Source organism: Histomonas meleagridis (genome assembly GCF_020186115.1).
Source record: "Histomonas meleagridis strain 2922-C6/04-10x chromosome Unknown contig_1, whole genome shotgun sequence".
NCBI lineage: Eukaryota > Parabasalia > Tritrichomonadida > Dientamoebidae > Histomonas > Histomonas meleagridis.
Window position 1 is genome coordinate 181,741 of NW_027150746.1, and position 22,484 is coordinate 204,224.

The 22,484-nt window shown below is 32.3% G+C and overlaps 13 protein-coding genes across 13 annotated transcripts; 6 read left to right on the forward strand and 7 right to left on the reverse strand.

Annotated features, from left to right (window-relative positions):
• GO595_000054 (protein sly1-like) lies at window positions 1–1,656 on the reverse strand (the record flags this gene model as incomplete). Its single annotated transcript, XM_067918631.1, has 1 exon — window positions 1–1,656. One exon carries the CDS (start codon window positions 1,654–1,656, stop codon window positions 1–3), a length of 1,656 nt encoding a protein of 551 aa, XP_067779509.1.
• A 156-nt stretch (window positions 1,657–1,812) lies between these two features.
• GO595_000055 (putative pre-mRNA-processing factor 19) lies at window positions 1,813–2,202 on the reverse strand (the record flags this gene model as incomplete). Its single annotated transcript, XM_067918742.1, has 1 exon — window positions 1,813–2,202. The coding sequence occupies one exon, from the start codon at window positions 2,200–2,202 to the stop codon at window positions 1,813–1,815; it is 390 nt and encodes a 129-aa protein (XP_067779510.1).
• Window positions 2,203–3,194: 992 nt separating this feature from the next.
• On the forward strand, window positions 3,195–4,067 carry GO595_000056 (Clan CD, family C14, metacaspase-like cysteine peptidase; the record flags this gene model as incomplete). The annotated part of the gene is made up of 1 exon (XM_067918853.1): window positions 3,195–4,067. One exon carries the CDS (start codon window positions 3,195–3,197, stop codon window positions 4,065–4,067), a length of 873 nt encoding a protein of 290 aa, XP_067779511.1.
• A 1,133-nt stretch (window positions 4,068–5,200) lies between these two features.
• On the reverse strand, window positions 5,201–6,739 carry GO595_000057 (Iron only hydrogenase large subunit, C-terminal domain containing protein; the record flags this gene model as incomplete). Its single annotated transcript, XM_067918964.1, has 1 exon — window positions 5,201–6,739. The coding sequence occupies one exon, from the start codon at window positions 6,737–6,739 to the stop codon at window positions 5,201–5,203; it is 1,539 nt and encodes a 512-aa protein (XP_067779512.1).
• Window positions 6,740–8,605: 1,866 nt separating this feature from the next.
• GO595_000058 (uncharacterized protein) lies at window positions 8,606–9,490 on the forward strand (the record flags this gene model as incomplete). The annotated part of the gene is made up of 1 exon (XM_067919074.1): window positions 8,606–9,490. The coding sequence occupies one exon, from the start codon at window positions 8,606–8,608 to the stop codon at window positions 9,488–9,490; it is 885 nt and encodes a 294-aa protein (XP_067779513.1).
• Window positions 9,491–9,985: 495 nt separating this feature from the next.
• GO595_000059 (small GTP-binding protein) lies at window positions 9,986–10,588 on the reverse strand (the record flags this gene model as incomplete). The annotated part of the gene is made up of 1 exon (XM_067919184.1): window positions 9,986–10,588. One exon carries the CDS (start codon window positions 10,586–10,588, stop codon window positions 9,986–9,988), a length of 603 nt encoding a protein of 200 aa, XP_067779514.1.
• Window positions 10,589–10,718: 130 nt separating this feature from the next.
• On the forward strand, window positions 10,719–11,381 carry GO595_000060 (uncharacterized protein; the record flags this gene model as incomplete). The annotated part of the gene is made up of 1 exon (XM_067919296.1): window positions 10,719–11,381. One exon carries the CDS (start codon window positions 10,719–10,721, stop codon window positions 11,379–11,381), a length of 663 nt encoding a protein of 220 aa, XP_067779515.1.
• Window positions 11,382–12,124: 743 nt separating this feature from the next.
• On the reverse strand, window positions 12,125–12,622 carry GO595_000061 (translocon-associated protein subunit gamma-like; the record flags this gene model as incomplete). Its single annotated transcript, XM_067919407.1, has 1 exon — window positions 12,125–12,622. One exon carries the CDS (start codon window positions 12,620–12,622, stop codon window positions 12,125–12,127), a length of 498 nt encoding a protein of 165 aa, XP_067779516.1.
• Window positions 12,623–12,750: 128 nt separating this feature from the next.
• GO595_000062 (40S ribosomal protein S5) lies at window positions 12,751–13,332 on the reverse strand (the record flags this gene model as incomplete). Its single annotated transcript, XM_067919518.1, has 1 exon — window positions 12,751–13,332. One exon carries the CDS (start codon window positions 13,330–13,332, stop codon window positions 12,751–12,753), a length of 582 nt encoding a protein of 193 aa, XP_067779517.1.
• Window positions 13,333–13,414: 82 nt separating this feature from the next.
• Window positions 13,415–13,837, forward strand: GO595_000063 (60S ribosomal protein L23; the record flags this gene model as incomplete). Its single annotated transcript, XM_067919629.1, has 1 exon — window positions 13,415–13,837. One exon carries the CDS (start codon window positions 13,415–13,417, stop codon window positions 13,835–13,837), a length of 423 nt encoding a protein of 140 aa, XP_067779518.1.
• Window positions 13,838–13,975: 138 nt separating this feature from the next.
• On the forward strand, window positions 13,976–14,404 carry GO595_000064 (glia maturation factor beta; the record flags this gene model as incomplete). The annotated part of the gene is made up of 1 exon (XM_067919740.1): window positions 13,976–14,404. The coding sequence occupies one exon, from the start codon at window positions 13,976–13,978 to the stop codon at window positions 14,402–14,404; it is 429 nt and encodes a 142-aa protein (XP_067779519.1).
• A 4,967-nt stretch (window positions 14,405–19,371) lies between these two features.
• Window positions 19,372–21,108, forward strand: GO595_000065 (DNA topoisomerase 3-alpha-like; the record flags this gene model as incomplete). Its single annotated transcript, XM_067919851.1, has 1 exon — window positions 19,372–21,108. The coding sequence occupies one exon, from the start codon at window positions 19,372–19,374 to the stop codon at window positions 21,106–21,108; it is 1,737 nt and encodes a 578-aa protein (XP_067779520.1).
• A 967-nt stretch (window positions 21,109–22,075) lies between these two features.
• Window positions 22,076–22,453, reverse strand: GO595_000066 (uncharacterized protein; the record flags this gene model as incomplete). Its single annotated transcript, XM_067919962.1, has 1 exon — window positions 22,076–22,453. The coding sequence occupies one exon, from the start codon at window positions 22,451–22,453 to the stop codon at window positions 22,076–22,078; it is 378 nt and encodes a 125-aa protein (XP_067779521.1).
• Between the last annotated feature and the right edge of the window lie 31 nt (window positions 22,454–22,484).

Consider the following 22,484-nt stretch of genomic DNA (forward strand, 5'->3'; position numbering starts at 1 on the left):
TTAATAACCGATTTTTTGCATTAGTTTCATAAATTCGTTTGGTTGTATCATAGCCGTACACCCGTAAGTCAGCTCTATGTTGTTTTTCTGAGCGATGTCCATCAATCCATTCATTTCCACGTAAGAACCTGGCCCAATTACGAACACGTAAACATTTCCAATTTCCGTTGGCTGTTCTATTTTACCTGTTTGTATGTTCATCAAGTTAAATCCGTCTATATTTTCCTCCAATATTCTTCTTGTTGTTTCAACAATAGGTAACTGTTGATACATTTCATTTAAGTTTGATTTTGACCCAAAACCACTCACATGCTTTAATAGTTTTTGTATATTTCCTTTGTTATTACTTTTAGCAATTTTAAAATTCTCAAAATAATTCGGTAAAAACTCAAGCGATTGATCAATGATATCTTCAATTGTTTGAATTTCATTATTAGGGATTATATTATATAAATATGCAATCGATACTAATCGTAATTTATCATTATCATTTGGTATCGTTTTAACAAAGTCGATTAACTTTGGAAGATCAACTCCATTTTGAAGAAAGATATCTTCTTCAAACTTAAATAAAGAGTCTAAATTGCGCGACTTAATACACTTCAAAAGAGAATCTGCAATTTTCGTATGCGTCAAAAGTGACAGCCGTTGATGCGAAAGTTCGGGAAAATTGTTAATTGCAGTAGAAAGATTTTCTTCAATCGACCCATACTTCGTTATGAATGAATTGACTTCTTTCCCAATTGTTGACGCAACGGTATCAAAAACTTCGAATTTGTTATCGATCCAAAATTTATCAATGTCATTATCTAAGTCATATAACTTACCATCAACTTTAACTTCGTTTTTATTGATGCCGAGGTTGTCTTCGATTAAAGCTGCATATGTTGATGGATGATGAAGTGGACCTGCAAAATCCATGGTCCGATCAAGAATTATAAGTAATGGTGGTCGATAATTATTTGTTTGGCTTCGCCTACTTTCCCATAATTCGAAATTTTGTGAAAGTGGGCGAATTTTTTCACTTAAGATTGTGACAACAAGATGTGCAGCTTCATTATTATTTTGGAAAAGAACACGTGGGATCTCACCAGAAGTAAGAAAAACAGAGACAAGGCCATTGGCTATTGAATTTATACATGTATTGACTAAATCATCATTAGTTTTAAACCCAAATATATCATGGATAGTTGTGTCTTTCTCAAAAAGAGTGAAGAGATGTGGTTCTGGTGATGAAAAGTTTACATACTGATCAAATATGGTTTTGATGAATTTACTACAGTTTTGATTAGAAATTAATACAGCAAATTGCTCAAGAAGATCACTTGGGCATGGCGATATGAAACTAATATTAATAGATTCATAAAGTGAAATTGAACAATCTTTGGCAATTTTGTGAATATTTTCTTCTGTAGGTTCTAAAAAATAAATAACATCGGCATCTGGAATTGGATCTCTTTTTTTGTCAATATGTGAGAAAAAAGTAACACCAACCTCAAGAAGACGTGCAACTTTCATTAATGTTGTCAATATATAAAGACCACGATCATCGAAAATTAAAACCTTCCACTTCATAGCATCCTTGGGGTTGTTTGAAACAGCTTCATTAAGATTTAGAATACGTTGTATTAGTTCTCTTTGTTTCTTTCTCAGCATTGAATTGACAATGTTTGTTTGTAACAAAAAAATTAATTTGGTAAAAAAAGAGGAAAAAAAAGCATTGATAAAATGAAATTTTTCAAAATGCAACTCATTAGCATTTTACATTTATTCAAAAAATAAAAATAGTTTAACAAAAACAATTATAATTTATTATTGATTTGGTGGATTTCCTTTTTCAGCAAGTAAGCGAGCTATAACGCGTTTTGCTGCTTCTTTCTCGTAAAGTGCAGTTGATAGTTCTCTTTGAGCAGTTGCAAGTTTTAAGCGTAAATCATGCATTTCTCCAAGTGCTGCTTCATATTCTGTTTGTAAAGCTGCTAGTAATTCAACAAATGACGTTGCTCTTAATGTCCCTGTGGGTGGATGTATTGGTTCAACTTCGAGTTCTTGGAGTGAAATTGATGATAATTGCTGGTGACAAACTGGACATGTGTTGTTATGTTGTAGATATGACTCTATTGCAGATTTTTCAAAAATGTGTCTGCATGGAGTGATTACAGGTGAATGAACAATTTGCCCTGTTAACCTGCAAAGAAGCATATTTGAATTGACTTAGTATGGCTGAACATTAACGGTTGTCAGAAAAAGTGTCCATATGCAAAATTGGCTGCAGAAAGGTTCCCCAACGATAGAATCGAATGAATGAAAAATCATCGGATTTATATTCAAAAACTGAAGTAAACCTTTCTGCAACCACATCAACTGTTTAACAACATAGGAAATTTTCGGTACTATTTTCTTAATCTATATGGATATAGTGTTTTAATTTTTTTATTTGAAGCCCTTACTTTTTTATCTATTTTTTAAAATAACAACGAATTGATTATATTGTTTTAATCAAATTCAAACAAAAGAAAAAACATTCAACACCATCACTTGAATTACAATGAAATACATACATCGCAAGCTATTAAAAACTTAGTGATAATGTAATTAGAGATTTGTAATTCTATACTTTACGACAAACGATAAACCATTGGATTCACGCTCAAATGAAACGAAAGATTATTAACGATAGATTAAAATGAATCAAAAATAATCGGTGTTGAATTCAAAAACTTGTGACGATTGGAGGCATCGCACTGTTCAGCAAACCTTCGCGCTTTCTCCAATTATAATGAAATGATCTGAAACTTATTGTTCTATAAATATAATGATGCCTTCTCGATAAATAAACAAAGGATTGGTTCTTAAAAATGTTAGTTAAATTGCTCGAAATTGCGATAATTCTTTTTCAATTTGACAGAAAACGTCAGAACCGATACTCTCTCAATTATCTGTTTTCATCACAACACGAATATCTGCATCAATACGTGACAAACATCTAATTAATTCAGAAATTATTTCATCAAATTATTAATAAATTCGTAACTCTTAAATCAACCAAAAATAATTTCTCTTTATCACAAAAATATCATTTTAAGATCATTTTTTGAATTTTCCTGCGTTCACAAGTCATTCAAATTGAAATTTAACCCCAATTTTTCAATAGTTCTTGAGGAGCAAACAAAAGTTTTTATCTCACTTCTCTCATGGGTAATCTTCCAAGCCAAGAAGTATTAGACAAAGTTGCCAAATCAGTTGATGTTCATATGAACGATGGTTTCAAGAAGAAAGATTTCCAACAACATCGTGGCGTAAACACAATCGAAGGTGCACTTAAATTCTTAAACATGATTGCTTGCGATCTCTCAAAACAAGACTACAACAAGTCGCCACCGAAGGAGCTATGTAAAGATAAGGTTTTGTTCATATGTTGCAACACATACACAAAGCCAAAATATCAACTCGGTGTTGGTCCTTTGAATGATTCCATCACATGCGCTGTCAATCACATCAGAAGAGGCTTCAAGGTTTACTTCTTGCATAATTCTACACCACACATTTTCATGAGATGGCTTAGATATATCCTCAAGAATTTCCAAAACACTCTTTCTGTATTCTACACTGGCCATGGCGCATCAATTAAGGATGTCTCTGGTGATGAAGATGATGGTTATGATGAATGCATGGTTTTCGATCATGGATATGTTCTTGATGATGACCTTGCAAAGCAATTATCCAGCTATGCAAAGAACGGACACCGTGTTCTCCTTCTCACTGATTGTTGCCACTCTGGATCAATTTGGGATATTCAATCCAACCCACTCAAAAGAGATAAGCTTCCAAATAATATCATGTCAATTTCTGCTGCTAAGGATGATCAAACTGCTAAGCAAACAAAGATGAATCAAAAAGATCAAGGTATATTTTCTTATTACTTTTGGAAAATCTTGAACGAGAATCCAAAGATCACAAGTCGACAAATGGCTGCAAAGATCAATCCATTACTTACTAAGTATCATCAGTGCTACACTGATGCAACAACATCACCTCAAATGCTTGACGAACCGATTTTCGAATAAACGAAATCATTTCTGACTTTGTAATTGTTTGTAAAAGTATTTAATAAATCTTCAAAAGCAGCGCGTGCAGTAACCAAAGTTGTGCAGTGGCACTTTCCATCGGATTTAAATGTTTTACATTGCGTTTTCTCAAAATTTTGAGTTAATTCAGTGCGGTTACACTGAAAAATATAAAAATGGAACCTGATCGTTCTCAAAATTCTATGGATGTTAAGCTTTTTATCACATATCATCGTCGAAAAGTTCCAAAACTTATGAGAAAAATTTAATATTAACAAATAAATTAAGCCAAAATGTATAAGAATAATTTATTCTTAAAACGACATGAAGTAACATATTTTTAATGACTTTTATTATAGAATTTGAATAATTTTAAAATTTATGCTTGAGTTGTCATTCATGATTTTATTGATTAATGAAGTTGCTATACAAATGTAATGACTTTCAAGAATCGATATTCATTTTCTTGATATGTAAAGCAGTTGCTTATTAATCAACAAGTTATTATCTACTATATCCTTATGATAAAATAGTAGTAAAATATTTTGATAATAAAGAAAATATTAACGAAAATAATATTCAAAACAGAAATAGATAATGAAATAAATAATAATTTACAACAAATGATACATGTTAAAGATTTACTTCTAGAAGCTTTAATATTATGTTTAGATATTTTTGAAAATAACTTATTAATAGTTAAAAAATATATTTATAGCTGATGAAGATGATCTAACTAAATAAATCCAATTATTAACAAATACTAACGAAATAAAACAAATAAAATATAGTTATTCAGATGTTATAGAGTTTATTAGTATAAGGCATATTCGTTTAAACGAAGTTTGTCAAATCTACTGGTATTACTTATAAGCATTCATTATTTTATGAACATAACATAAATTTCCTCAATTGGGTTTTATAATGTTATATATTTTAATATTATTCACAACATATATAATTAATAATACTTCAAAAACATTATGTTATATATATTCTAAGTAACGTCATGAATGTGATGAATACGTATCCCGAATGCGACCGAAGACTTCGTCCGACTTCTATTTCTATCCAAAGTTTTATTACATTAAAATAATTATTTACAAATTTATTTCTTTATTAATTTCATATAGTTAAAATGCTTCGACATTCCATTTGTGCTTTGACCAAAACTGCACTGCGTTTGTTCTGGTCATTTTCCCTTCGACGACTGCCACGTTTATCATAATGTTTCTTATGTCCTCTTGCGCGCTATTCTCTGGTCCGCAGTAATAAAAATGTGTTTCTGTGTTTTGCCATAATTTCCACAACTCGTTTGTGTTCGCCTTCATCAAGTTTGTCACGTGGACTTTGTCCTCTTCTCTTGAGACAGCCAAATATAACTTGTCGATGACTCCGTCATGTTCATATCCAGCAAGAAGATCAATGATTGGCTGACACATCTTACGCGAACGAACGCCAAAAAACAAGAGACAAGGCCCAAAGTTTCCTTTTCTTCGATGATCGAGTAATGATAAAACTGGTGCAATACCACTTCCCAAAGCAGTGATAATTAATGGAGTAGAGCTTTCTGATGGATATTCAAATGACCCATCGATGATTCGTATCGCGATTTGTGTTGTGGTTTCTAATTGCAAAAAGTGTGTCGCTAAACCGTAGTAACCGTTGTCAAAACCGAAAAATACATCGACAACAACTAAATCAACAGAGCCTTCTCTTTCACTAGCAACTGAGTATGAACGTGGTACAATAACTTCGGCAAGTGAAAGGAACTTCTCAAGAGGATTGACTACATGTGGATATTTTAAGAGAAATTCGGCCATCGTTTTAACTTCATTATCAAATGGTATATCGAAAGCTGCAAACATGTCTGGATCTGGTCTGCAATTTAGGTCAATATATTGCGTGAAAAGTTGTTTTATCGATATGATTTTCGGAAACATTTTATTCGTGCTTGTAATCTTAAGTACAATGTTTCCGTCAAGTCCAACTTGCGTTAAAACATTGTTAACAACAGAGCTATCATTTTCTGGCATGATTAGGATTTGATCTCCTGCATTATAAGTCATACCATCCAGCAATTGCAAGGTATACTTATGCATGGTTGGGCTGTAATTATCAGATAAAACTTCTTTTTCGATGATTGGAACAAATTTGAATCCTTTTGGACAAATCTCTTGAACGGCCTCATCAACTTTTTCAATCTGGAATTGATGTTTATTTGTTTCGTTCTTAAAAGAGTTCATAGCTGATGTTACGTCGTTAATAAATTTTTCAATTTTCCCTGTTCCATAATCTGGTTCACATCGATCTGATTTTACATATGGAAGAAATGGTTGTGCGCCCATGCTTTTGAGTAGAGTGAATAAGTTATCACCAGCACGGCAAAAAAGTTGATAATAACTACTGCCAAGTCCAAGTAAAGCAAACTTAAGTTTACTTAAGTCAACTAGTGAATCTGTAATTCTCTTGGCAAATTTTTTACTGTTTACAGGATATTGCCCATTTCCAATTGTGGATATCACAAAAATTCCATATTTTGCATTGCTAATTGTATCGTTTGATAAGTCATTTAATGTTACTGCTTCAATGCCAAGATTTGAGGCGATTTTCTTTGCAGCATTGCCTGCAGCACCTCGAGTAGTTCCATAAGCAACTACAATTTCAGACATAAAGTGAACCGACCAACGATAAAAACGGTTAATGAAATAAACGCTTTATTTTTTATATTTTCTCCAATGTCAACAATAATTTCACGATATAGGTATGCCATTTTCAGGCAAACAAACAAGTGCTTCCCAAAATATTTTAAATTATGTAGCAAATTATTAAAATAAATAATAAAATTATTAACACCAATTTTGTTCAAAAAATAAATTAACTATTTCTGCATCACCTGTTTCAGATGCAAACACAATTATGTTCTGTATTAAATAATTTCAAGAGTAATTAAATTATGCCTGCAATTATAGAAGAAACAAAATAACTTTCACTTGTTTTACACAATATATGGAGGTCAAATAACACTTATTAAAAATAGCATAATATTATGGTTTAGAAATTTTATTAATTTATCTTAATAATGAACCTTTATTAATGCTTAATAATTAAAATCCCAAAATTTCATTCTTACTCATCAAAGTGATAATATATCATTGTACTCTAGATGAAATATATTTTTATATGTATTTGATACATTCAAAAGAAACCTTTTCCCAATGGTAAATCATTTCATTGTACTGCAAGTTTCCTGATACTTGTTTTATGATTGTTCATCGCTTTTCTTATGTTGATTCAAATGATTTTATATTTGTAGTTTTTCTCAAATGAAAAACTCATTAAACAAATTTAAGAATTAGGCTCAATGATTTTGTGTTAAACTTCATAAAAATTGTTCTAAAATTTCTGAACATACATAAAATAATTGTAATCTTTTTTGGAATCAATTGTGGCAAGAAACTCTCATCCATTGAAATTTAACCAACAAATCCGTAATTTTGGGAGACTTTCAAAACATTTTAATTAATTTACAATGTAACAGAAAACACTCAATTCCAAATAACTGTTCGAAAGTGAAAATGAATGCTTTGTTATCAACAAAACTCAGATTTTATACCTGGCAAGAAGCAACCATAAAAAATTGAATGCAAAGGTTTCTTTGTTGTAACACATTTGAATGAATCAAAATTCATGAACTCTAAGGATTTGAATTCCAAATGCGAGTTTTTTGTTTTTTTGAATGCACCTTGGGGATGACTTCACATCACTCTTTTATGGCAGAGTCTAATTTGGATGAGTTGGTAAGAAAATGTGAGGCAACTATCAAAAATGAAAACAAAAAAGTGATAATAATCGATGTATTGACTACAATTTCTGCTTTTATGGAATCACATTCAGATGAAGTTCAGGAAATTTTTGGACTAACAGGTGTGTTGTTTTTCATTAAAGATCAAGCTATTGGACTATATAGACAGAAATTCCAATCATTCATAAAATCAATATCAACTCCAATGTGCACAACTTCGATTAATAATTATTTCAGATGTCTTCATTATGATCATTCTCAAAAGCCTATTTTTGACCTTGTTTATAAATATTATTATACAAATGTACTGAAGATACAACCAAACATAAATTTTAATATAAAACAAATTACATTTCGAGTTTTTAGAAATTTTAACATTATTCCTTCTTCAAAATTCATCTCTGCCGTAAAGAAACCAATACATAAGTCAAAGAAATTTGATGCTTTTCTTTCACCTTCTTATCCATGGCACCTTTACTTCGTCTAATAAATCTAATTTTAAGTTTTCTATTTTATTTTTTCTTTAAAATAATTTTGGTATTTTTTTTGAACAAAATTATTTATTAAATATATATTTTGCCAAAATATTTGTTTCATGGTTTAGATAAGAATTGATGCTTCCATTTGGTTATATTTATTTAAACTTAATTACTCGAAAATCTTTAAACACCCGAATTTAGGATTTTATTTGACTTTAACGTTTTTATCTATCGTTCAGGCACTGTCAAACCTAATGAACTTGTTCGCGAGCAGGAAAGATATATTATGCCAAGAAATGACCAACACATACAATGCACTTGTTCAAGCTTCAAATTTCCGCAAAGCTTATGCTAAAAGCTGGAGTGATTTTGGATCAACAGCATGTGCTATGATGGCTTCTCAAATTCCTGAGCTCAAACATCAATTCGAAGAAATGAGAAAGCTTTTTAATGACGTAGCCGAAATTCATGTCCGCTTAGCCGAAGGTGAATTACGAAATGCAGAAGATTTTCGTGATGTTATCGAGCGTTTTGCAGTTGCCTTTCGAGCCAACGAGGAGTCTTACAATTATAAAGAAGTCTATAAAATGGCTCGTAGGAAGTATCAATCATTACTTGATAAAAAGAAGCAACTTGAGTCAAAAACAGGCGGAGAAAAGGAACTACCTAAGGTAAATGTTCAAATTGAGGATCAAAAACATGTTGTTATCAAAGCCATTAATGCTTATATCAAAAAAGTCAAATTCCTTCGAGAAGCTAAAGATAAATATAACAAGTTCAAGATTCGCCGTATGAAGCACGGATGGGTTAGGTACACAGAATCACTGAAGAAAGCCACTGATGAAGAAATTGCCAAATTTACTGAAATTCAAGATTTGCTTTCCTCACTTAAAGTTATTGACCCTAAAGCAGGTGAAGCTGCAGAAGCTATGGTTGCCCAACAAATGTCAGTATCTCCACCAGAACCTGTTCAAATGCCAAATGCACCAGATTTACCTGAAGAGGAAAAGGAAAATGAACAAGATGAACAAGAAGAAGAGAAAGAGGATAAAGAAAGCGATGAAGAAATAGTCGAAGAACAACAACAGGAAACAATTAATGGAAATATGAATGAACCATTATTCGACGACTTTGAATAAGGAAATTACTAAAATTTGAATTAATTTTATAAAAATGCAATTTCACTTATTTTTTCCTGTTGTTGAAAAAATTTTATGCTTGATTCTTTACGCTGTTAAATGATCCATATGTGTGGATTCCAAAAAAAAATTGATATATTTAAGTTATTAGCTCAATAAAATAAATCCATTTTTGTTAAACATATGTTAGTTTTTATGATTTTACTGAAGAAGAATAAATTTATTGATTTATTAAATTAGGAATTTAAGCACAAAATACAGAGATAAAACTTTTGCATTCATCTTACAATGTAATTACGTGTTATTTAAAACTTTGTAACAAGTTATATCTCAGAATTAAAAATATTTTTTCTTTTCATCCGCAACTTCATTTCTAAAGCGGTTATTCTCACAAAAAGTCAAAACCATTGGTGTAAAAAGTTTCACTGCGTTACAACCACTTTTTGAAATACGATTTTTGTGAGTAATAAACGGTTTTGAACCTTGTTGGTTTATTTAGCAGCTGCACTTGTTGCCCTTCTTTTCTTTTGACTCGATTGTAACAACTGCAGGCCCACTAGGTGCTTCATCTTTGATTGAATTAAGTGCAACTTGAGCAACACGCATGATCATTTTATCAACATTGTCACCAGTTGTAGCAGAGATTTCAAAGTATTCAGCTCCATGTTTGTTTGCAACTTCTTGGCCTTGTTCAGTTGAAACAACTCTTTCGTCAACAAGATCGATCTTATTTCCAATTACAAAGAGAACAGGAGGAGGAGAAGTTCCTGACTTAACACCAGTTGCCCAGAAATCAATTTCACCGAGGGATGCTGAATCAGTAACTGAGAAAACGATAACAGCTACCTTTGCACCACGATAGTACATTGGAACTAATGTTTTGAACCTCTCTTGACCGGCGGTATCCCAAATCTGCAACTTCACTGTTTTTCCATCGACGTCAAAAGATTTAGAAGCATAACAAGCACCGATTGTTGGTTTAATGGATGGATCGAATTCACCGCTTGTTACTCTTGTGACGATACTTGTTTTGCCTACCATTGTTGTTCCTAGAAGAACAACCTTTGCTTCTGGTACTGTTTCAGCTTTTGCAGCCATTTATTTTTTGACATTGTTTGCACTTTTTGTTATTGTTCAAATTCTTATCGTCGTTCAAAAAGTTCGCTGTCACTTTTGCCGCAGGCTTTGGTCGTACGGCATTCAATTTGGTTGGTTCACATTTAGTAAAATGTCTTGCAATAAGTTCGCTGCTTCAATGGCACAAACCTATGTCTCCGCTGCATTAGGTAGTGCTGTTTCTCAAATGGCCACACGTGGACTTAATGGTAACGCAAAACCATTCTGTGTTAAGGACGCTGTTATTCCATCAATGATGACTGGTACTGCTTTCATTGCTTACCCAGTGGCCGTTCAAATCCTTAAGCAAAATTGCCCAACATTCAAGAAGAACTTAGAAGATCCAAAAGGAAACAAAGCACTTGTTTACATTGAAGGCGGTGCACTTGGTGCTGCAATCGTTACAGCCATGAACTACCCATTAAGTGTTATCCAACAAAAGAAGAACTGCAAGGATGCATGCAATCCAAAGAATGTTCTTGGATTTTATGTTGATCAAATTGGTTCATCCATTGGCTTTGCTGCTACAAATGGTACCCTTTCTCCTCTCGTCCCAGTTCCAAAGAATTCACTTCTTGCATATGTTCGTAATCATGCAATTGTCCATGCTGCTAACATTGGTGGAAAACTTCTTTCTGCACCAATTCATTATGTCCGCCATGGTACAAAACTTTCCAGCATGATCGGTGGCTATATCAAAGGAATGATTGGTGTTGACATCACTGGCGATGCTACAGCACACTTCAAGAATGTTCTTGGTTTTATGATTCAGTAAAGATCACGCTAAGTCGTGAATATTATTTTAAAGTAAACAAATTTGAGGACTTACAATTTATCTAACTCTGTTTACACCTTGTAATAAAAAAGTGGTAAATTAAAAATTTTACAACTGTTTTTGAATTAACGATAAGTGTTAAATCAAAACTTATCGGCAAGCGTGAACATTAAGGAACGGATTGAATATTTATCGTCTTTTTATAACGACCCTTGCGATTTTGTGTTGAAATTGATCGTTTTTGATTGAGAGGGCGTTCAAAAAACCGCTACGATGTGAGTGTCTTGCTGTGATTTTATCATCGCAGGAGTAGCCGCCTTCCATGTGCCAAAATAACAGAGTGGTTCAGCAGAAAAGGCCGAAGGCCTTATGCCGAACTACTCTGAAATGCACAGCAAGTACTCTCCATCCTATAATAAATTCCAATTCCAATTCTACCTACAATTCACCCAAGACGACGGTTTATGCCTTTCATTTTACAACCATCCAATCCGTTCCTTAACGTTCACGCTTGCCGATAAGTTTTGTTTTCATGTGAGAAATTTCCAATATTACACATGTAACAATAAATGTTTTAAAAAATATGTAGGTAACTAAAAAAAGTAACAAGGAGTAGAAAGAAAAATGTCAAAAGGAGATTTTTCAATTTCTTTAAAAAAAATTTAATTTAAATTATTATTAAAATGCCAATGAGCATTTGTTTGCTCATGCTAAATATTACTAAATTGTTGTGTGTTTAGTGTTTACTTTGACATGCTTGATAACCATGCTGGGATTAAAGCTGAGCAAAGTTGTGAAAGGATCATAGATGTAGTGGGATGGAATGTACTGAAAAGGATATGGGAGTTGATAAGAAGAAGGAAACAATAAAATGCGTTATTGTAGAAGAGAGTGAACCAAAGACCTTCAGATTCACGAACTTCACCTTTTGCTTGTTTCTTTGCATTCTTTTTTTGGAGGTTCCTTTGTTTTATAACCCATTGAGCAATAAATGAGTATGCTACAGTAAGGCCAAAGACACCACAAGCATAAGCAACGACAACATAAGGGATGTGAACTTTAAGATCAATACCACCAACTGTTATATAAAGAATGATTCCAATCAAACTTGTAATAAGAGCAAAAGGAAGATATTTTATATGAACTGAAAAACCTGTTTTTCGGCTAACCCTTAAGTCACTATAAAGCGACTCCTGATCTTCTTCTGATTGAACCTGACGCGGGCTCGATTTTCTTTTCATTTATTTTGTCACTTTTAATTGAATTTTGTGGCATTTTGGCTGGATAAACGGTTTACATTGAAAAATTGTTCACATTACAAAAATTGCTAAAATGGAAATAATCGGTTTTTCCTTCGTTAATGTATTGTTTAACGATTTGACTTAGCAATACGCTCAAGTTCATCCTTCTTACGAACGGCGTAGCTATCGTTAGTGTTTCCAGATGCTGCAATGAGTTCATCAGCAAGGCATTCAGCAATTGTCTTTGAAGAGCGGAATGCAGACTTACGAGCACCTTCTGTAATAAGGGCGAGTGATTGGTTGATACGACGGAGAGGTGATACATCGCATGCTTGACGACGAACTGTACCACCAACACCAATACGTGTTGAATCTTCACGAGCTCCACAGTACTGAACGGCCTTAACAAAGACAACAAGTGGGTTTTCGCCTGTAACTAAATTGATGAGATCAAATGCTTGGCGAACAATGCGGATGGCCATAAGTTTCTTACCTGCGTTACGGCCGTGACACATAAGATAGCAAACAAAGCGTTCAACAAGTGGGCAATTTACCTTGTGGAATTGTTGATGTTGATAACGACCTGCTGTATGTGGGAGAATGACTTGTTGCTTTTCGTGAACTGAAATATAGTCAACGAGGGCTTTATCGAGTAGTTCGAAATCAATATCGGAGTAAGACCACTTTCCGAAGAGCTTGACGTCTTGCATTAGAAAGGCCAAACAAACCTTCTCAATTTCCGACGGTTATTGACAATGGTCGAAGTCTGAAAAACCGTTGGCCTTTTCCAAGATGTCAAAGAGAGGACGCACTGGTCAACAAGGCACCAAGTTCGCAATGACACTCGCTTTACCAGTCGGCGCAGTTGTTCAATGCGCTGATAACTCTGGTGCCAAGACAATGTTTGTTATTTCAAAGCGTGGTCATAAGGGTAGACTTAACAGACTCCCAGCAGCTACAGTTTCTGATCTTATTGTTGTTACCATCAAGAAAGGTAAACCAACACTCCGTAAGAAGGTTATGTGTGCAGTTATCGTCCGTCAAAAGAGATTATGGCGTCGTAAGGACGGTGTTGTTATTGGTTTCGAAGATAATGCAGGTGTTGTTATCAACGATAAGGGTGAAATGAAAGGTTCTGCAATCACAGGTCCAGTTGCCAAAGAATGTGCCGAACTTTGGCCAAAGATTGCCAGCGTTGCTCCAGCCGTTTTCTAAAGAATAACGCTAAAGAATGGTTTTATTTCTTTTTTCTTATCTCCAAAAAATTTGGTTTTTTTAGATCATAAAAATCAAACAAACATTGTCAATTTACCACTTTTGTACTAATAAATTAACGTCTTCTTTCACTTTGAAATGTCTGTCTCTGTTGATATTACATCTGAATGCCGAAATGCTTTCGATAAGCTTCGTGTTAGCAGAGTTCCAAATCACTCATTCATCATAAGACCAGATCCTGAAACACTTAAATGCGAATTAGAATATGAATTCCCAGAAGGAAAATCTCTTGATGACTTGGCTGACTTACTCCCAAAAAATGAACCACGCTTCATTGTAATGATGGTTGAACGTATCCATGCTGATGGAATTCGAAAATCTTATCCTTTACTTCTTATAGCATACTGTCCGACTGGACTTGCTCCACAAGTTAACATTGTTTTTACAAATGCTCGCTCATCGATTTCACGAGATTTTCAACTTGACTTAATATGGGATGTCAAGAAATCAATTCTTCTTGGTGATGAAGAACTCAAAGAAAGGTTTGAAACAAACAAGTGGAACTAGTGAATTATGAATTAAATTAATAACTTAATATCTTGTTTTTTTAATCATTCATATTTCAGTTCTTGGATATAAGTTTCCAATCTGAAATTATAAAACTATAAAATGTGTACAACCATGGAAGTAATATTCCATGGTGAGCATTTAGAAAGTCATTTTTTTAATTGAAAATTGATTATTGAATAAAATTCATTCTAATAAAAATATTTTAAATGGCATACAGAAGATTGTCACTGAATAAAAAATGTTTGACCAACATTTAGCAAAATGAAGAAAAAACTGATTTTTATTCAAGCATCAGTAATAATATTACTTCCTGCCTTTTAAACATTTTTCTTTTTGCTTAGGTTAATTTTTGAAAAGACTTTATCAGATTGAAACATTTTTATCCATTTACTGGTGACTGCCGAATTTGAATCAATTTCTCCAATATTATTAGGGAAAATATATGATTTAATTGGATCAATTTTTTTGATGCTATGAGTTATTGAAGCAGGTAGAGGTTTGGCGAATTTATTATGATTTCTACTGAGATCATTGTCATTTTTTGCGAAGGATGCTTCTGAATGAGTACCTTTTAATATTGATGTGTAACTCTTTAGTATAATGGATTTTTTGGATGTATCAACTGATACAACAGGTTTTTGTGAACGTTTGGGGTTTAAGAATGAATTAGAATTAGAAGAATCGAATTTACCTTGTTTAGATTTGATATTTGGGTTTCTTAATAGGCACCATACGAAGCAAAAAATCATTGTTTAAAAGTGTTAACATTTTGTCAAACAGTTCAAATTTTGAAAGAAATTCAACTTTTTCAAAAGTATGGTTTGATCGTTTTTGAACGTGTTTTACAACCACGTGGTTTGGAAGTTTGGGTAAAGCTCAAAATATTTGGCATTTTTTCTTTGGTTTACTCATATCGGAACCACCTCTCAGAAATTTTTTTCAACTCATTCAATTGGAATTGAATATCAGTTGTCATTTAGGGTGCATCCTTAAAGCGTATGCCTAATGATGAAATTATCATAAACACAGGAGATAAAAACTTGATTAATTTATCATCCTGCTTGAAATTCCTAGTTGAGCTTGAGAAATACGTATTCAGTAGTTTAACCGAACAAATTTTCAGGCAAAAATTAAAAAAGCATTGGAATTATTCGATTCAAATTATCCCTGTACATATAATACTATTATAAGTAACATCGTTTATAATGCATTTTCATCACGAAAATAAGAATTTGATATTTACGAAAATTTTTTAAAAACACTTCAATCTAAAGAAGAAGAAATTAATCAAAATATCGTTAAATTAATATCAAATTTTATCAAACGTATAATTACAAAGAACACACAAGAATCATATTATTTAATCGAGAAGCAAATTGAACAAAATTTAATTCAAAATATTTTTCTCATTATAAAGCAAAAGAAGAAAACCAAAACCAAAATCATCCAGCATTTGGGTCTAATAGAAATGATCCAATAGAAAAATACTTTATGGATCATTATGAAGAACTTTCGAAAATGATTAGAAGTTCCATAAGAAGTATATTAGATAAGGTGTTAATCCAAATGAAATTACAAAAATAATTCGAAATGATGAAATAGAAAAACTTCAAGAAATATCATCACAAACAAACTTTGATTGTTACCAAACAATTGAGCCATCACTTTATGAAAGATATTCATTTAATATTAATCAAATAAATATTTCATTATTTGATTATGCAGCATTTTTTTCTTATATTAAATGTATTAAATATTTACTTATGAATAATGCAAATGTAAATAACACAGGTAAATATGCAGTTGCAGGTGGAAATGAAGAAATCATTCATTTGTGTGAGCAGAATCATTCATCATTTGAAGGTGCATATGAAACAGCAATTGAATTCCATAGAAATGATAACTTTAAATATATTTATGAGAATAAATTAGAAAAAACACAATCAATACCAAAAATCTCTAAAGATAAAACGAAAGATTTGGTAATTTTTTGTATTAAAAAAGATAATTATGAAAGATTATCATTTTTGGCAGAAAAAGGAATTGTTAATACTGATAATATAAATAAATCAGCAAGAAATGGAAATTTATATCTCGTGAAATGTTTCCTCCAAAACAATCAAATTCCAAAAAATATATTGTCATTTGCTTCAGAACCAGGAAATGTTGAACTTGTGAAATATGTTTTAGAACAAATAGGAATTGATGTTAATGCAAAATATATTCAATTGAATAATTTGGAATATGTTTTAATAATTTGAAACAGCACTTCAAATTTCACAAAAGAAAGGTTACACAGAAATAGTAAATTTACTCCTTGAAAAAAGTACAGACGAACAATCCAATTCAGATTCCTCTTTTACAAATATCAAATCTTCATTTTCAATAAGAAATGGAAATGAAGCGTATATTGCTAATAATTAAAATAAACTCAAAGATCAAATGTTCCCAGAAAACAATCGAAATAATTGTATCAAAACAAAAGTTGATATAAACATACAAACATATGAAAATCATCAAAATAGCAATATATATTATAACAAATAAAATCACAAAGCAAAATGTAAATCCATTCAAACAATAATATTATAATTTGTATTATAAGATAAACTTCAACAAAATATTGTTCTTAAGGTATTTCTTCCTTATTTAATAATAATTATTGGTTGCATCGTTAGTGTTGGATATCGATAAATATCTAATATTTCAGGGATTTCTAATTGATGATATCATCATGAGTTAATAATTTCATTGGTGTATTTTCTTCGAGATAATATTTTCAGATGGTTTTATTGTTTGGAGTTACAAAGTGCGATACAACATGAACTACTTCATCAAATTATGGATATGAATTAGATTTGATATTAAGTTCTTTAAATGAAGGATCTTCGTTATTACAATAAATAATTTTAGGAAATAAAGTATCTTGTTCAGGTACTATTTTAACAGTTGATCTCAGCTTCCAAAAACACCTGAAAATGCAATTATAAAAAAATGGATTTTGTAGAGATCCTATCTTAGAACCACTCCTTCATACACAACGTGAAATTCAAGATATCACACCTGATATAATAAAAATGCATTTTCAACAATATCTATTTTCATTTTCAAACATTCAGGTGACCAACTTATTATAGTTATCTCAATCTACAACATTGCCGAAACCATGTATAATTAATAGAGCTCGTTAAAAGAGCTTGATCTATCTTCTATAATTACTAAAGATAATTCTGATGCACAACAAGAATTCAAATTAAAGTTAAACCTGAATTAATTTTTGTTGCTATATACAATCATCACAGTGATGTCTTTGATTCTTTCTAATGATGATTGTAACCTAAAGGTTTACAAGAAGAAATGAAATATTGTTTCCAAAGGAATTTTTATTATTTTATAAAAAAAAATGTCTACACATATTGAAATATCAGATGTTGATATGTTTTATTCCATAGCCAAACAGAATAATGTTGCAATTATGCAAACAAAAATGGGGATGAACTCGATTATGGAAACATATCAATTTTTTTTTTGTAAGGCTCCGTTTATATGTCTAACTGGAAACATGGAACATTGTTACTTTTTGGATGGTTCTTAATCAAATACTCACTCAAAAATATAATATAAACTATCATTTTTAGTAACACAGCACAATTTCATATGAATTTTTATCATGTATAGCTATACATTTTGATTTGGTGTGAAATATTATATCAACTAAAAAATCGAAACTGATTTTATTCAAGCATCAGTGACAACGATTACTTCTCGTCATAGAGGGTCACTTAAATTTTTTCCTTTTTATGGTCTTTTATTTTTGAAAAGACTTTAGGTAAATTTTTCGGCTTTACATTAATCCAAATGATATCTAATTCGGGTTCTGAATCGGTTTCACCGTTGATTCTGAAGGGCAATGATTGGATGACTTCAGAAGATTTATCAATGTCAATTGTCACAACTGGTCGAGATGGTTTTTGGACTCCATCATCCGTCAATTTAAAAGTATTAGGATCGACTCTTTTATCTTTTTTCGATCTGTAATATGGCCTTTGTAATAAGCACAAAGCAAAGAAGAAAATCATTTTTGCTAATATTGTTTGTGAATCCAACAGACAAAACATCAAAAACGATCAGAAACAAGTGAAAACGTGTCAAATTGACAGGAATTTTCAGAGAAGAAAACACAATTATCGATGGAAAAAAAATTTATCGGAACGTAAATCAAATAAACGTGCTCCAGAGAAACAAAATAAGTGATGTGACCATATGCTTTTGGTTGTGAGTTTCCAATCAGTATCAAAGTATGTGATATGGTTTGCTTCATAGCTTTAGCTTTTTTAGATCATTATTCTTATTCACATATATTGAAGATCGTGATGAAATATTGTCAATTAAGACAGAAAATTATACTTTTAAAAGTATTAGGGTGCTGTGTTGATTATTTATATATAAAAATCAGTTGTGCGTGTAATTTTTATAATGAAATTACTTTAAAATTCTATAGAATCGTAATGTCCAATAGCCAAAGTTAAGTGGGAAAAAATGAATCTGATTTTATTCAGTCTTTTTATCTTCAATATATCGTTATTTCTTCATCATTAATTATAAAATTCACTGCAAATACTTAAGTATTATAATTTCAAAATTAGACAAGCACAATATACGACCGTTTATTATCAAGTAGTGAATCGTTAAAATTTTGGTGAATTCACCCACATCAAACAAATTGAATAAGTCTGTTCGCATCAAAGCAACCAAAATCATTTTGCATGAAGAAAATTCTTTTGTGCGTTGCGGAAAAACCAAGCGTCGCACAAACAGCATCCAGTATATTATCTAAAAATACTGCGCGAGTTCAAGTTATTCCAAGTAATCCATATAATATTAAAAATTTTATATTTCCTGGAATTTTTCAGAATCAAGACGTGGAAATAATATTTGCTTCAGTTGCAGGTCATTTACTTGAAATGGAATTCACTGGTCAATATGGTAAATGGAATAGTGTTGATCCCTCAAGCTTATTTACGGCACCTATTACAGTCAAAATTCCTGAAAAATTTGTTGACATCCAACGCAATCTCGAAAATTTATCAAGAAGAGCATCAATATTAATGCTATGGCTTGATAATGATCGTGAAGGAGAGAATATATCAGAAGAAGTTGAAAGTGTATGCAAAAAAGCAAATCCTCGTTTAGAAGTATACAGAGCACGATTTTCAGCACTTTCACCTCGTGACTTATGGCATGCATTAAATAATCCAACAGAGATCAATCGAGCGGATTCACAAGCAGTACGTCTTCGCGCTGAAGTTGATTTACGAACAGGAGCAGCCTTTACCAGATTTCAAACATTAAGATATCAAAAGCAATTATCAAATCCCAAAACCCTCATTTCATATGGGTCATGCCAATTTCCAACCTTAGGCTTCATCGTTGATGCATATATGAAGCGTAAGAACTTTGTACCAGAGAAATATTGGGTTATCAATTGTGTCATTGAGAAAGACCAAATGCAATGTGACCTCAAATGGTGTCGTAAGCATTTATTTTGTCAACTTTCATGTTTTGCGATATTTTCCTCTATTTTAGATAATCCGATTGCCGAAGTTTTAAACATTCGCGAAGAGCGCCGACTTAAATTTAAACCATTTCCATTAGCTACAGTTGAATTACAGAAACGTGTTTCGAAATATTTACGAATAGATCCACATAAAACTATGGAATATGCCGAAAAGTTATATGCCGAAGGATATATATCATATCCACGTACAGAAACAGATTCATTTCCACCGAATTTTAATTTCAAAGACATCATTCATAACTTAATTAATTATAATGAAGTTTCACAATATGCTCAAAACTTAGAGAATAATATTATCCCACCACGGAATGGTAAACATTCCGATAATGCACATCCACCGATATATCCATTAAAAGCACATGATGGGAATTTTCGTGGTGATGCTGATGGAGTTAATATGTCGAAAATCTATAAATTTATTGTCCATCATTTCCTTGCATGTTGTTCACAAGATGCGATTGGGATGGAAACGAATGTATTATTTGATGTCGGAGGTGAACCATATCATTTAAAAGGGCTCCGAATTGTCGAAAAGAATTGGCTCGAAATATATCCGTATGTTAAATGGGAAGGGAAAATTATACCGGAATTTATTATCAATGAAAAATATCACCCAAAAAGTATCACAATGGACGAAAAAGTGACGCAGCCACCTCAGCTACTTAGAGAACCTGATCTGATCGCTAAAATGGATAAAGAAGGAATAGGAACTGATGCGACAATTGCGGAACACATCAAAACAATACAAGACAGAGGATACACACAGAAAATAGGCGGCTACTTCCATCCATTGCCACTCGGACTCGCACTGATTCTGGGATACGACTCAATGGGATTCGACTTCGCGAAGCCAAAGCTAAGGGCCGACATGGAGAAGACAATGCAGGAGATATCCGCAGGATCAAAGAATTACAACGACGAAAAGCAAAGAATCATCGGAGAATACGAAGACGCGTATTTCAAAGTGACGCAGTTGGCGCGTTATTTGGACTCGTCATTCAAAGAGCAGCTTTCGAATCAGCAGCAGCCGGCTGCAAACCAACTTGCAAATAATAATAATAACAATAACAATGGGTCACCTCAAAGCGGAAGAGGACGCGGAAGAAGAAGAAACAACAACTGATGAATTGTGTGTGTATTCGAAATTTAAATGAAAATTTGATGCGCACTCAAAAAGTTTCACATTATGTTTGATGTGCATCTGTAGAAAATGTAAGTAAAATGTGTTTGTATGTATTCGCATTTTCTCTTTGGTGAATGCGATTCGACTCTTGCGCCGAGCCACAGAACGCCACGCGTCAGCTTCGGTTTTCTCTGTCGCTTTATTCGGCATTGTGCAATTTCAGTTTCTGCAAAACTTTCCCATTTTCAATGTGCAGACAAAAATTGAAGTCTAATTACAACGAGGGCTGTCGTATCAATACTCGATCCACAAGATGCTTATGAATATGAACAAACAATATACTATGAAATGCTTAAAGCAGAGACTTTTCCAAATACAAATTTAGTTCAAACTGAAATCACAGAGAATGATTATAATATTCTTGTTGATTGGTTATGTCGTATGCATTACAAATCACACTTAAGTACAGCTTCTTTTAGTCGCTGTATCGGATTACTTGCTCGTGTTTTTGCATTGGTTAACATTGAACTTAGCAAATTAGTTGGATGCACTTGTATGTTAATTGCATCTAAAGTTGAAGGAACAAAGCGATTAACTTATGATAAAGTTTTGGCTTTTTTCCCATCTGAACTTAAAAAAGAAGATCTAAGAATAATGGAAACCTATACTGTTCATGGAAATGTCAGTAATACGATACGTATCGTTGGGGCGGTACATTTCATACGACCGTTTATTGATAACTGTTTTGCATTTGCAACGATAGGATTTTCAATGCTTTTTTCTGTGTGAATTTCACCAATAAACAAAACAGTGTTTGCAACACATTTAATGAATCGTTATGCTTACATTTGGTTCGGAGTAGATGTGCTGCATTTACTGAATTTTGCATATAGAATGTAAATTGTTTCGAATCATTAATCTCAAAAATGGTTCGAGCAAAAAGATTTGAATGATTAAAAGTTGTATTTTATTGCAATTTCTTCATTTTTGAGTTGATCTTTTCCAATAATTCGTTTTCGGCATTTTCAAGTTCCCATTTACCGTTTTCGGAAGCAAGAATATCTGCAAAGTTTGCAAGATTATCCCTTGGTCCATAGACGTCCTTTGGTTTCTGTGCCATTGGGAATATACCAGCAATTAAATTGCTGCAAATATTCATTAAGAAATATAATCCGAAGGCACTTACAAGGTGGCTATCTGACGAAGCTCCTTGTGGAAGTCCATATTGAAGAATACCCTTTAGAGGTGTTGGAATTTCAAATGGTAATGTAAGTGCTGCAAGCCCATTTAAAGCAAAGTTCACCCAAAGAGTAGGACCCATGTTTGCTATCATTGGTAAAAACATTAAAAATGGGTTATTTGGAATAATTTGTTCT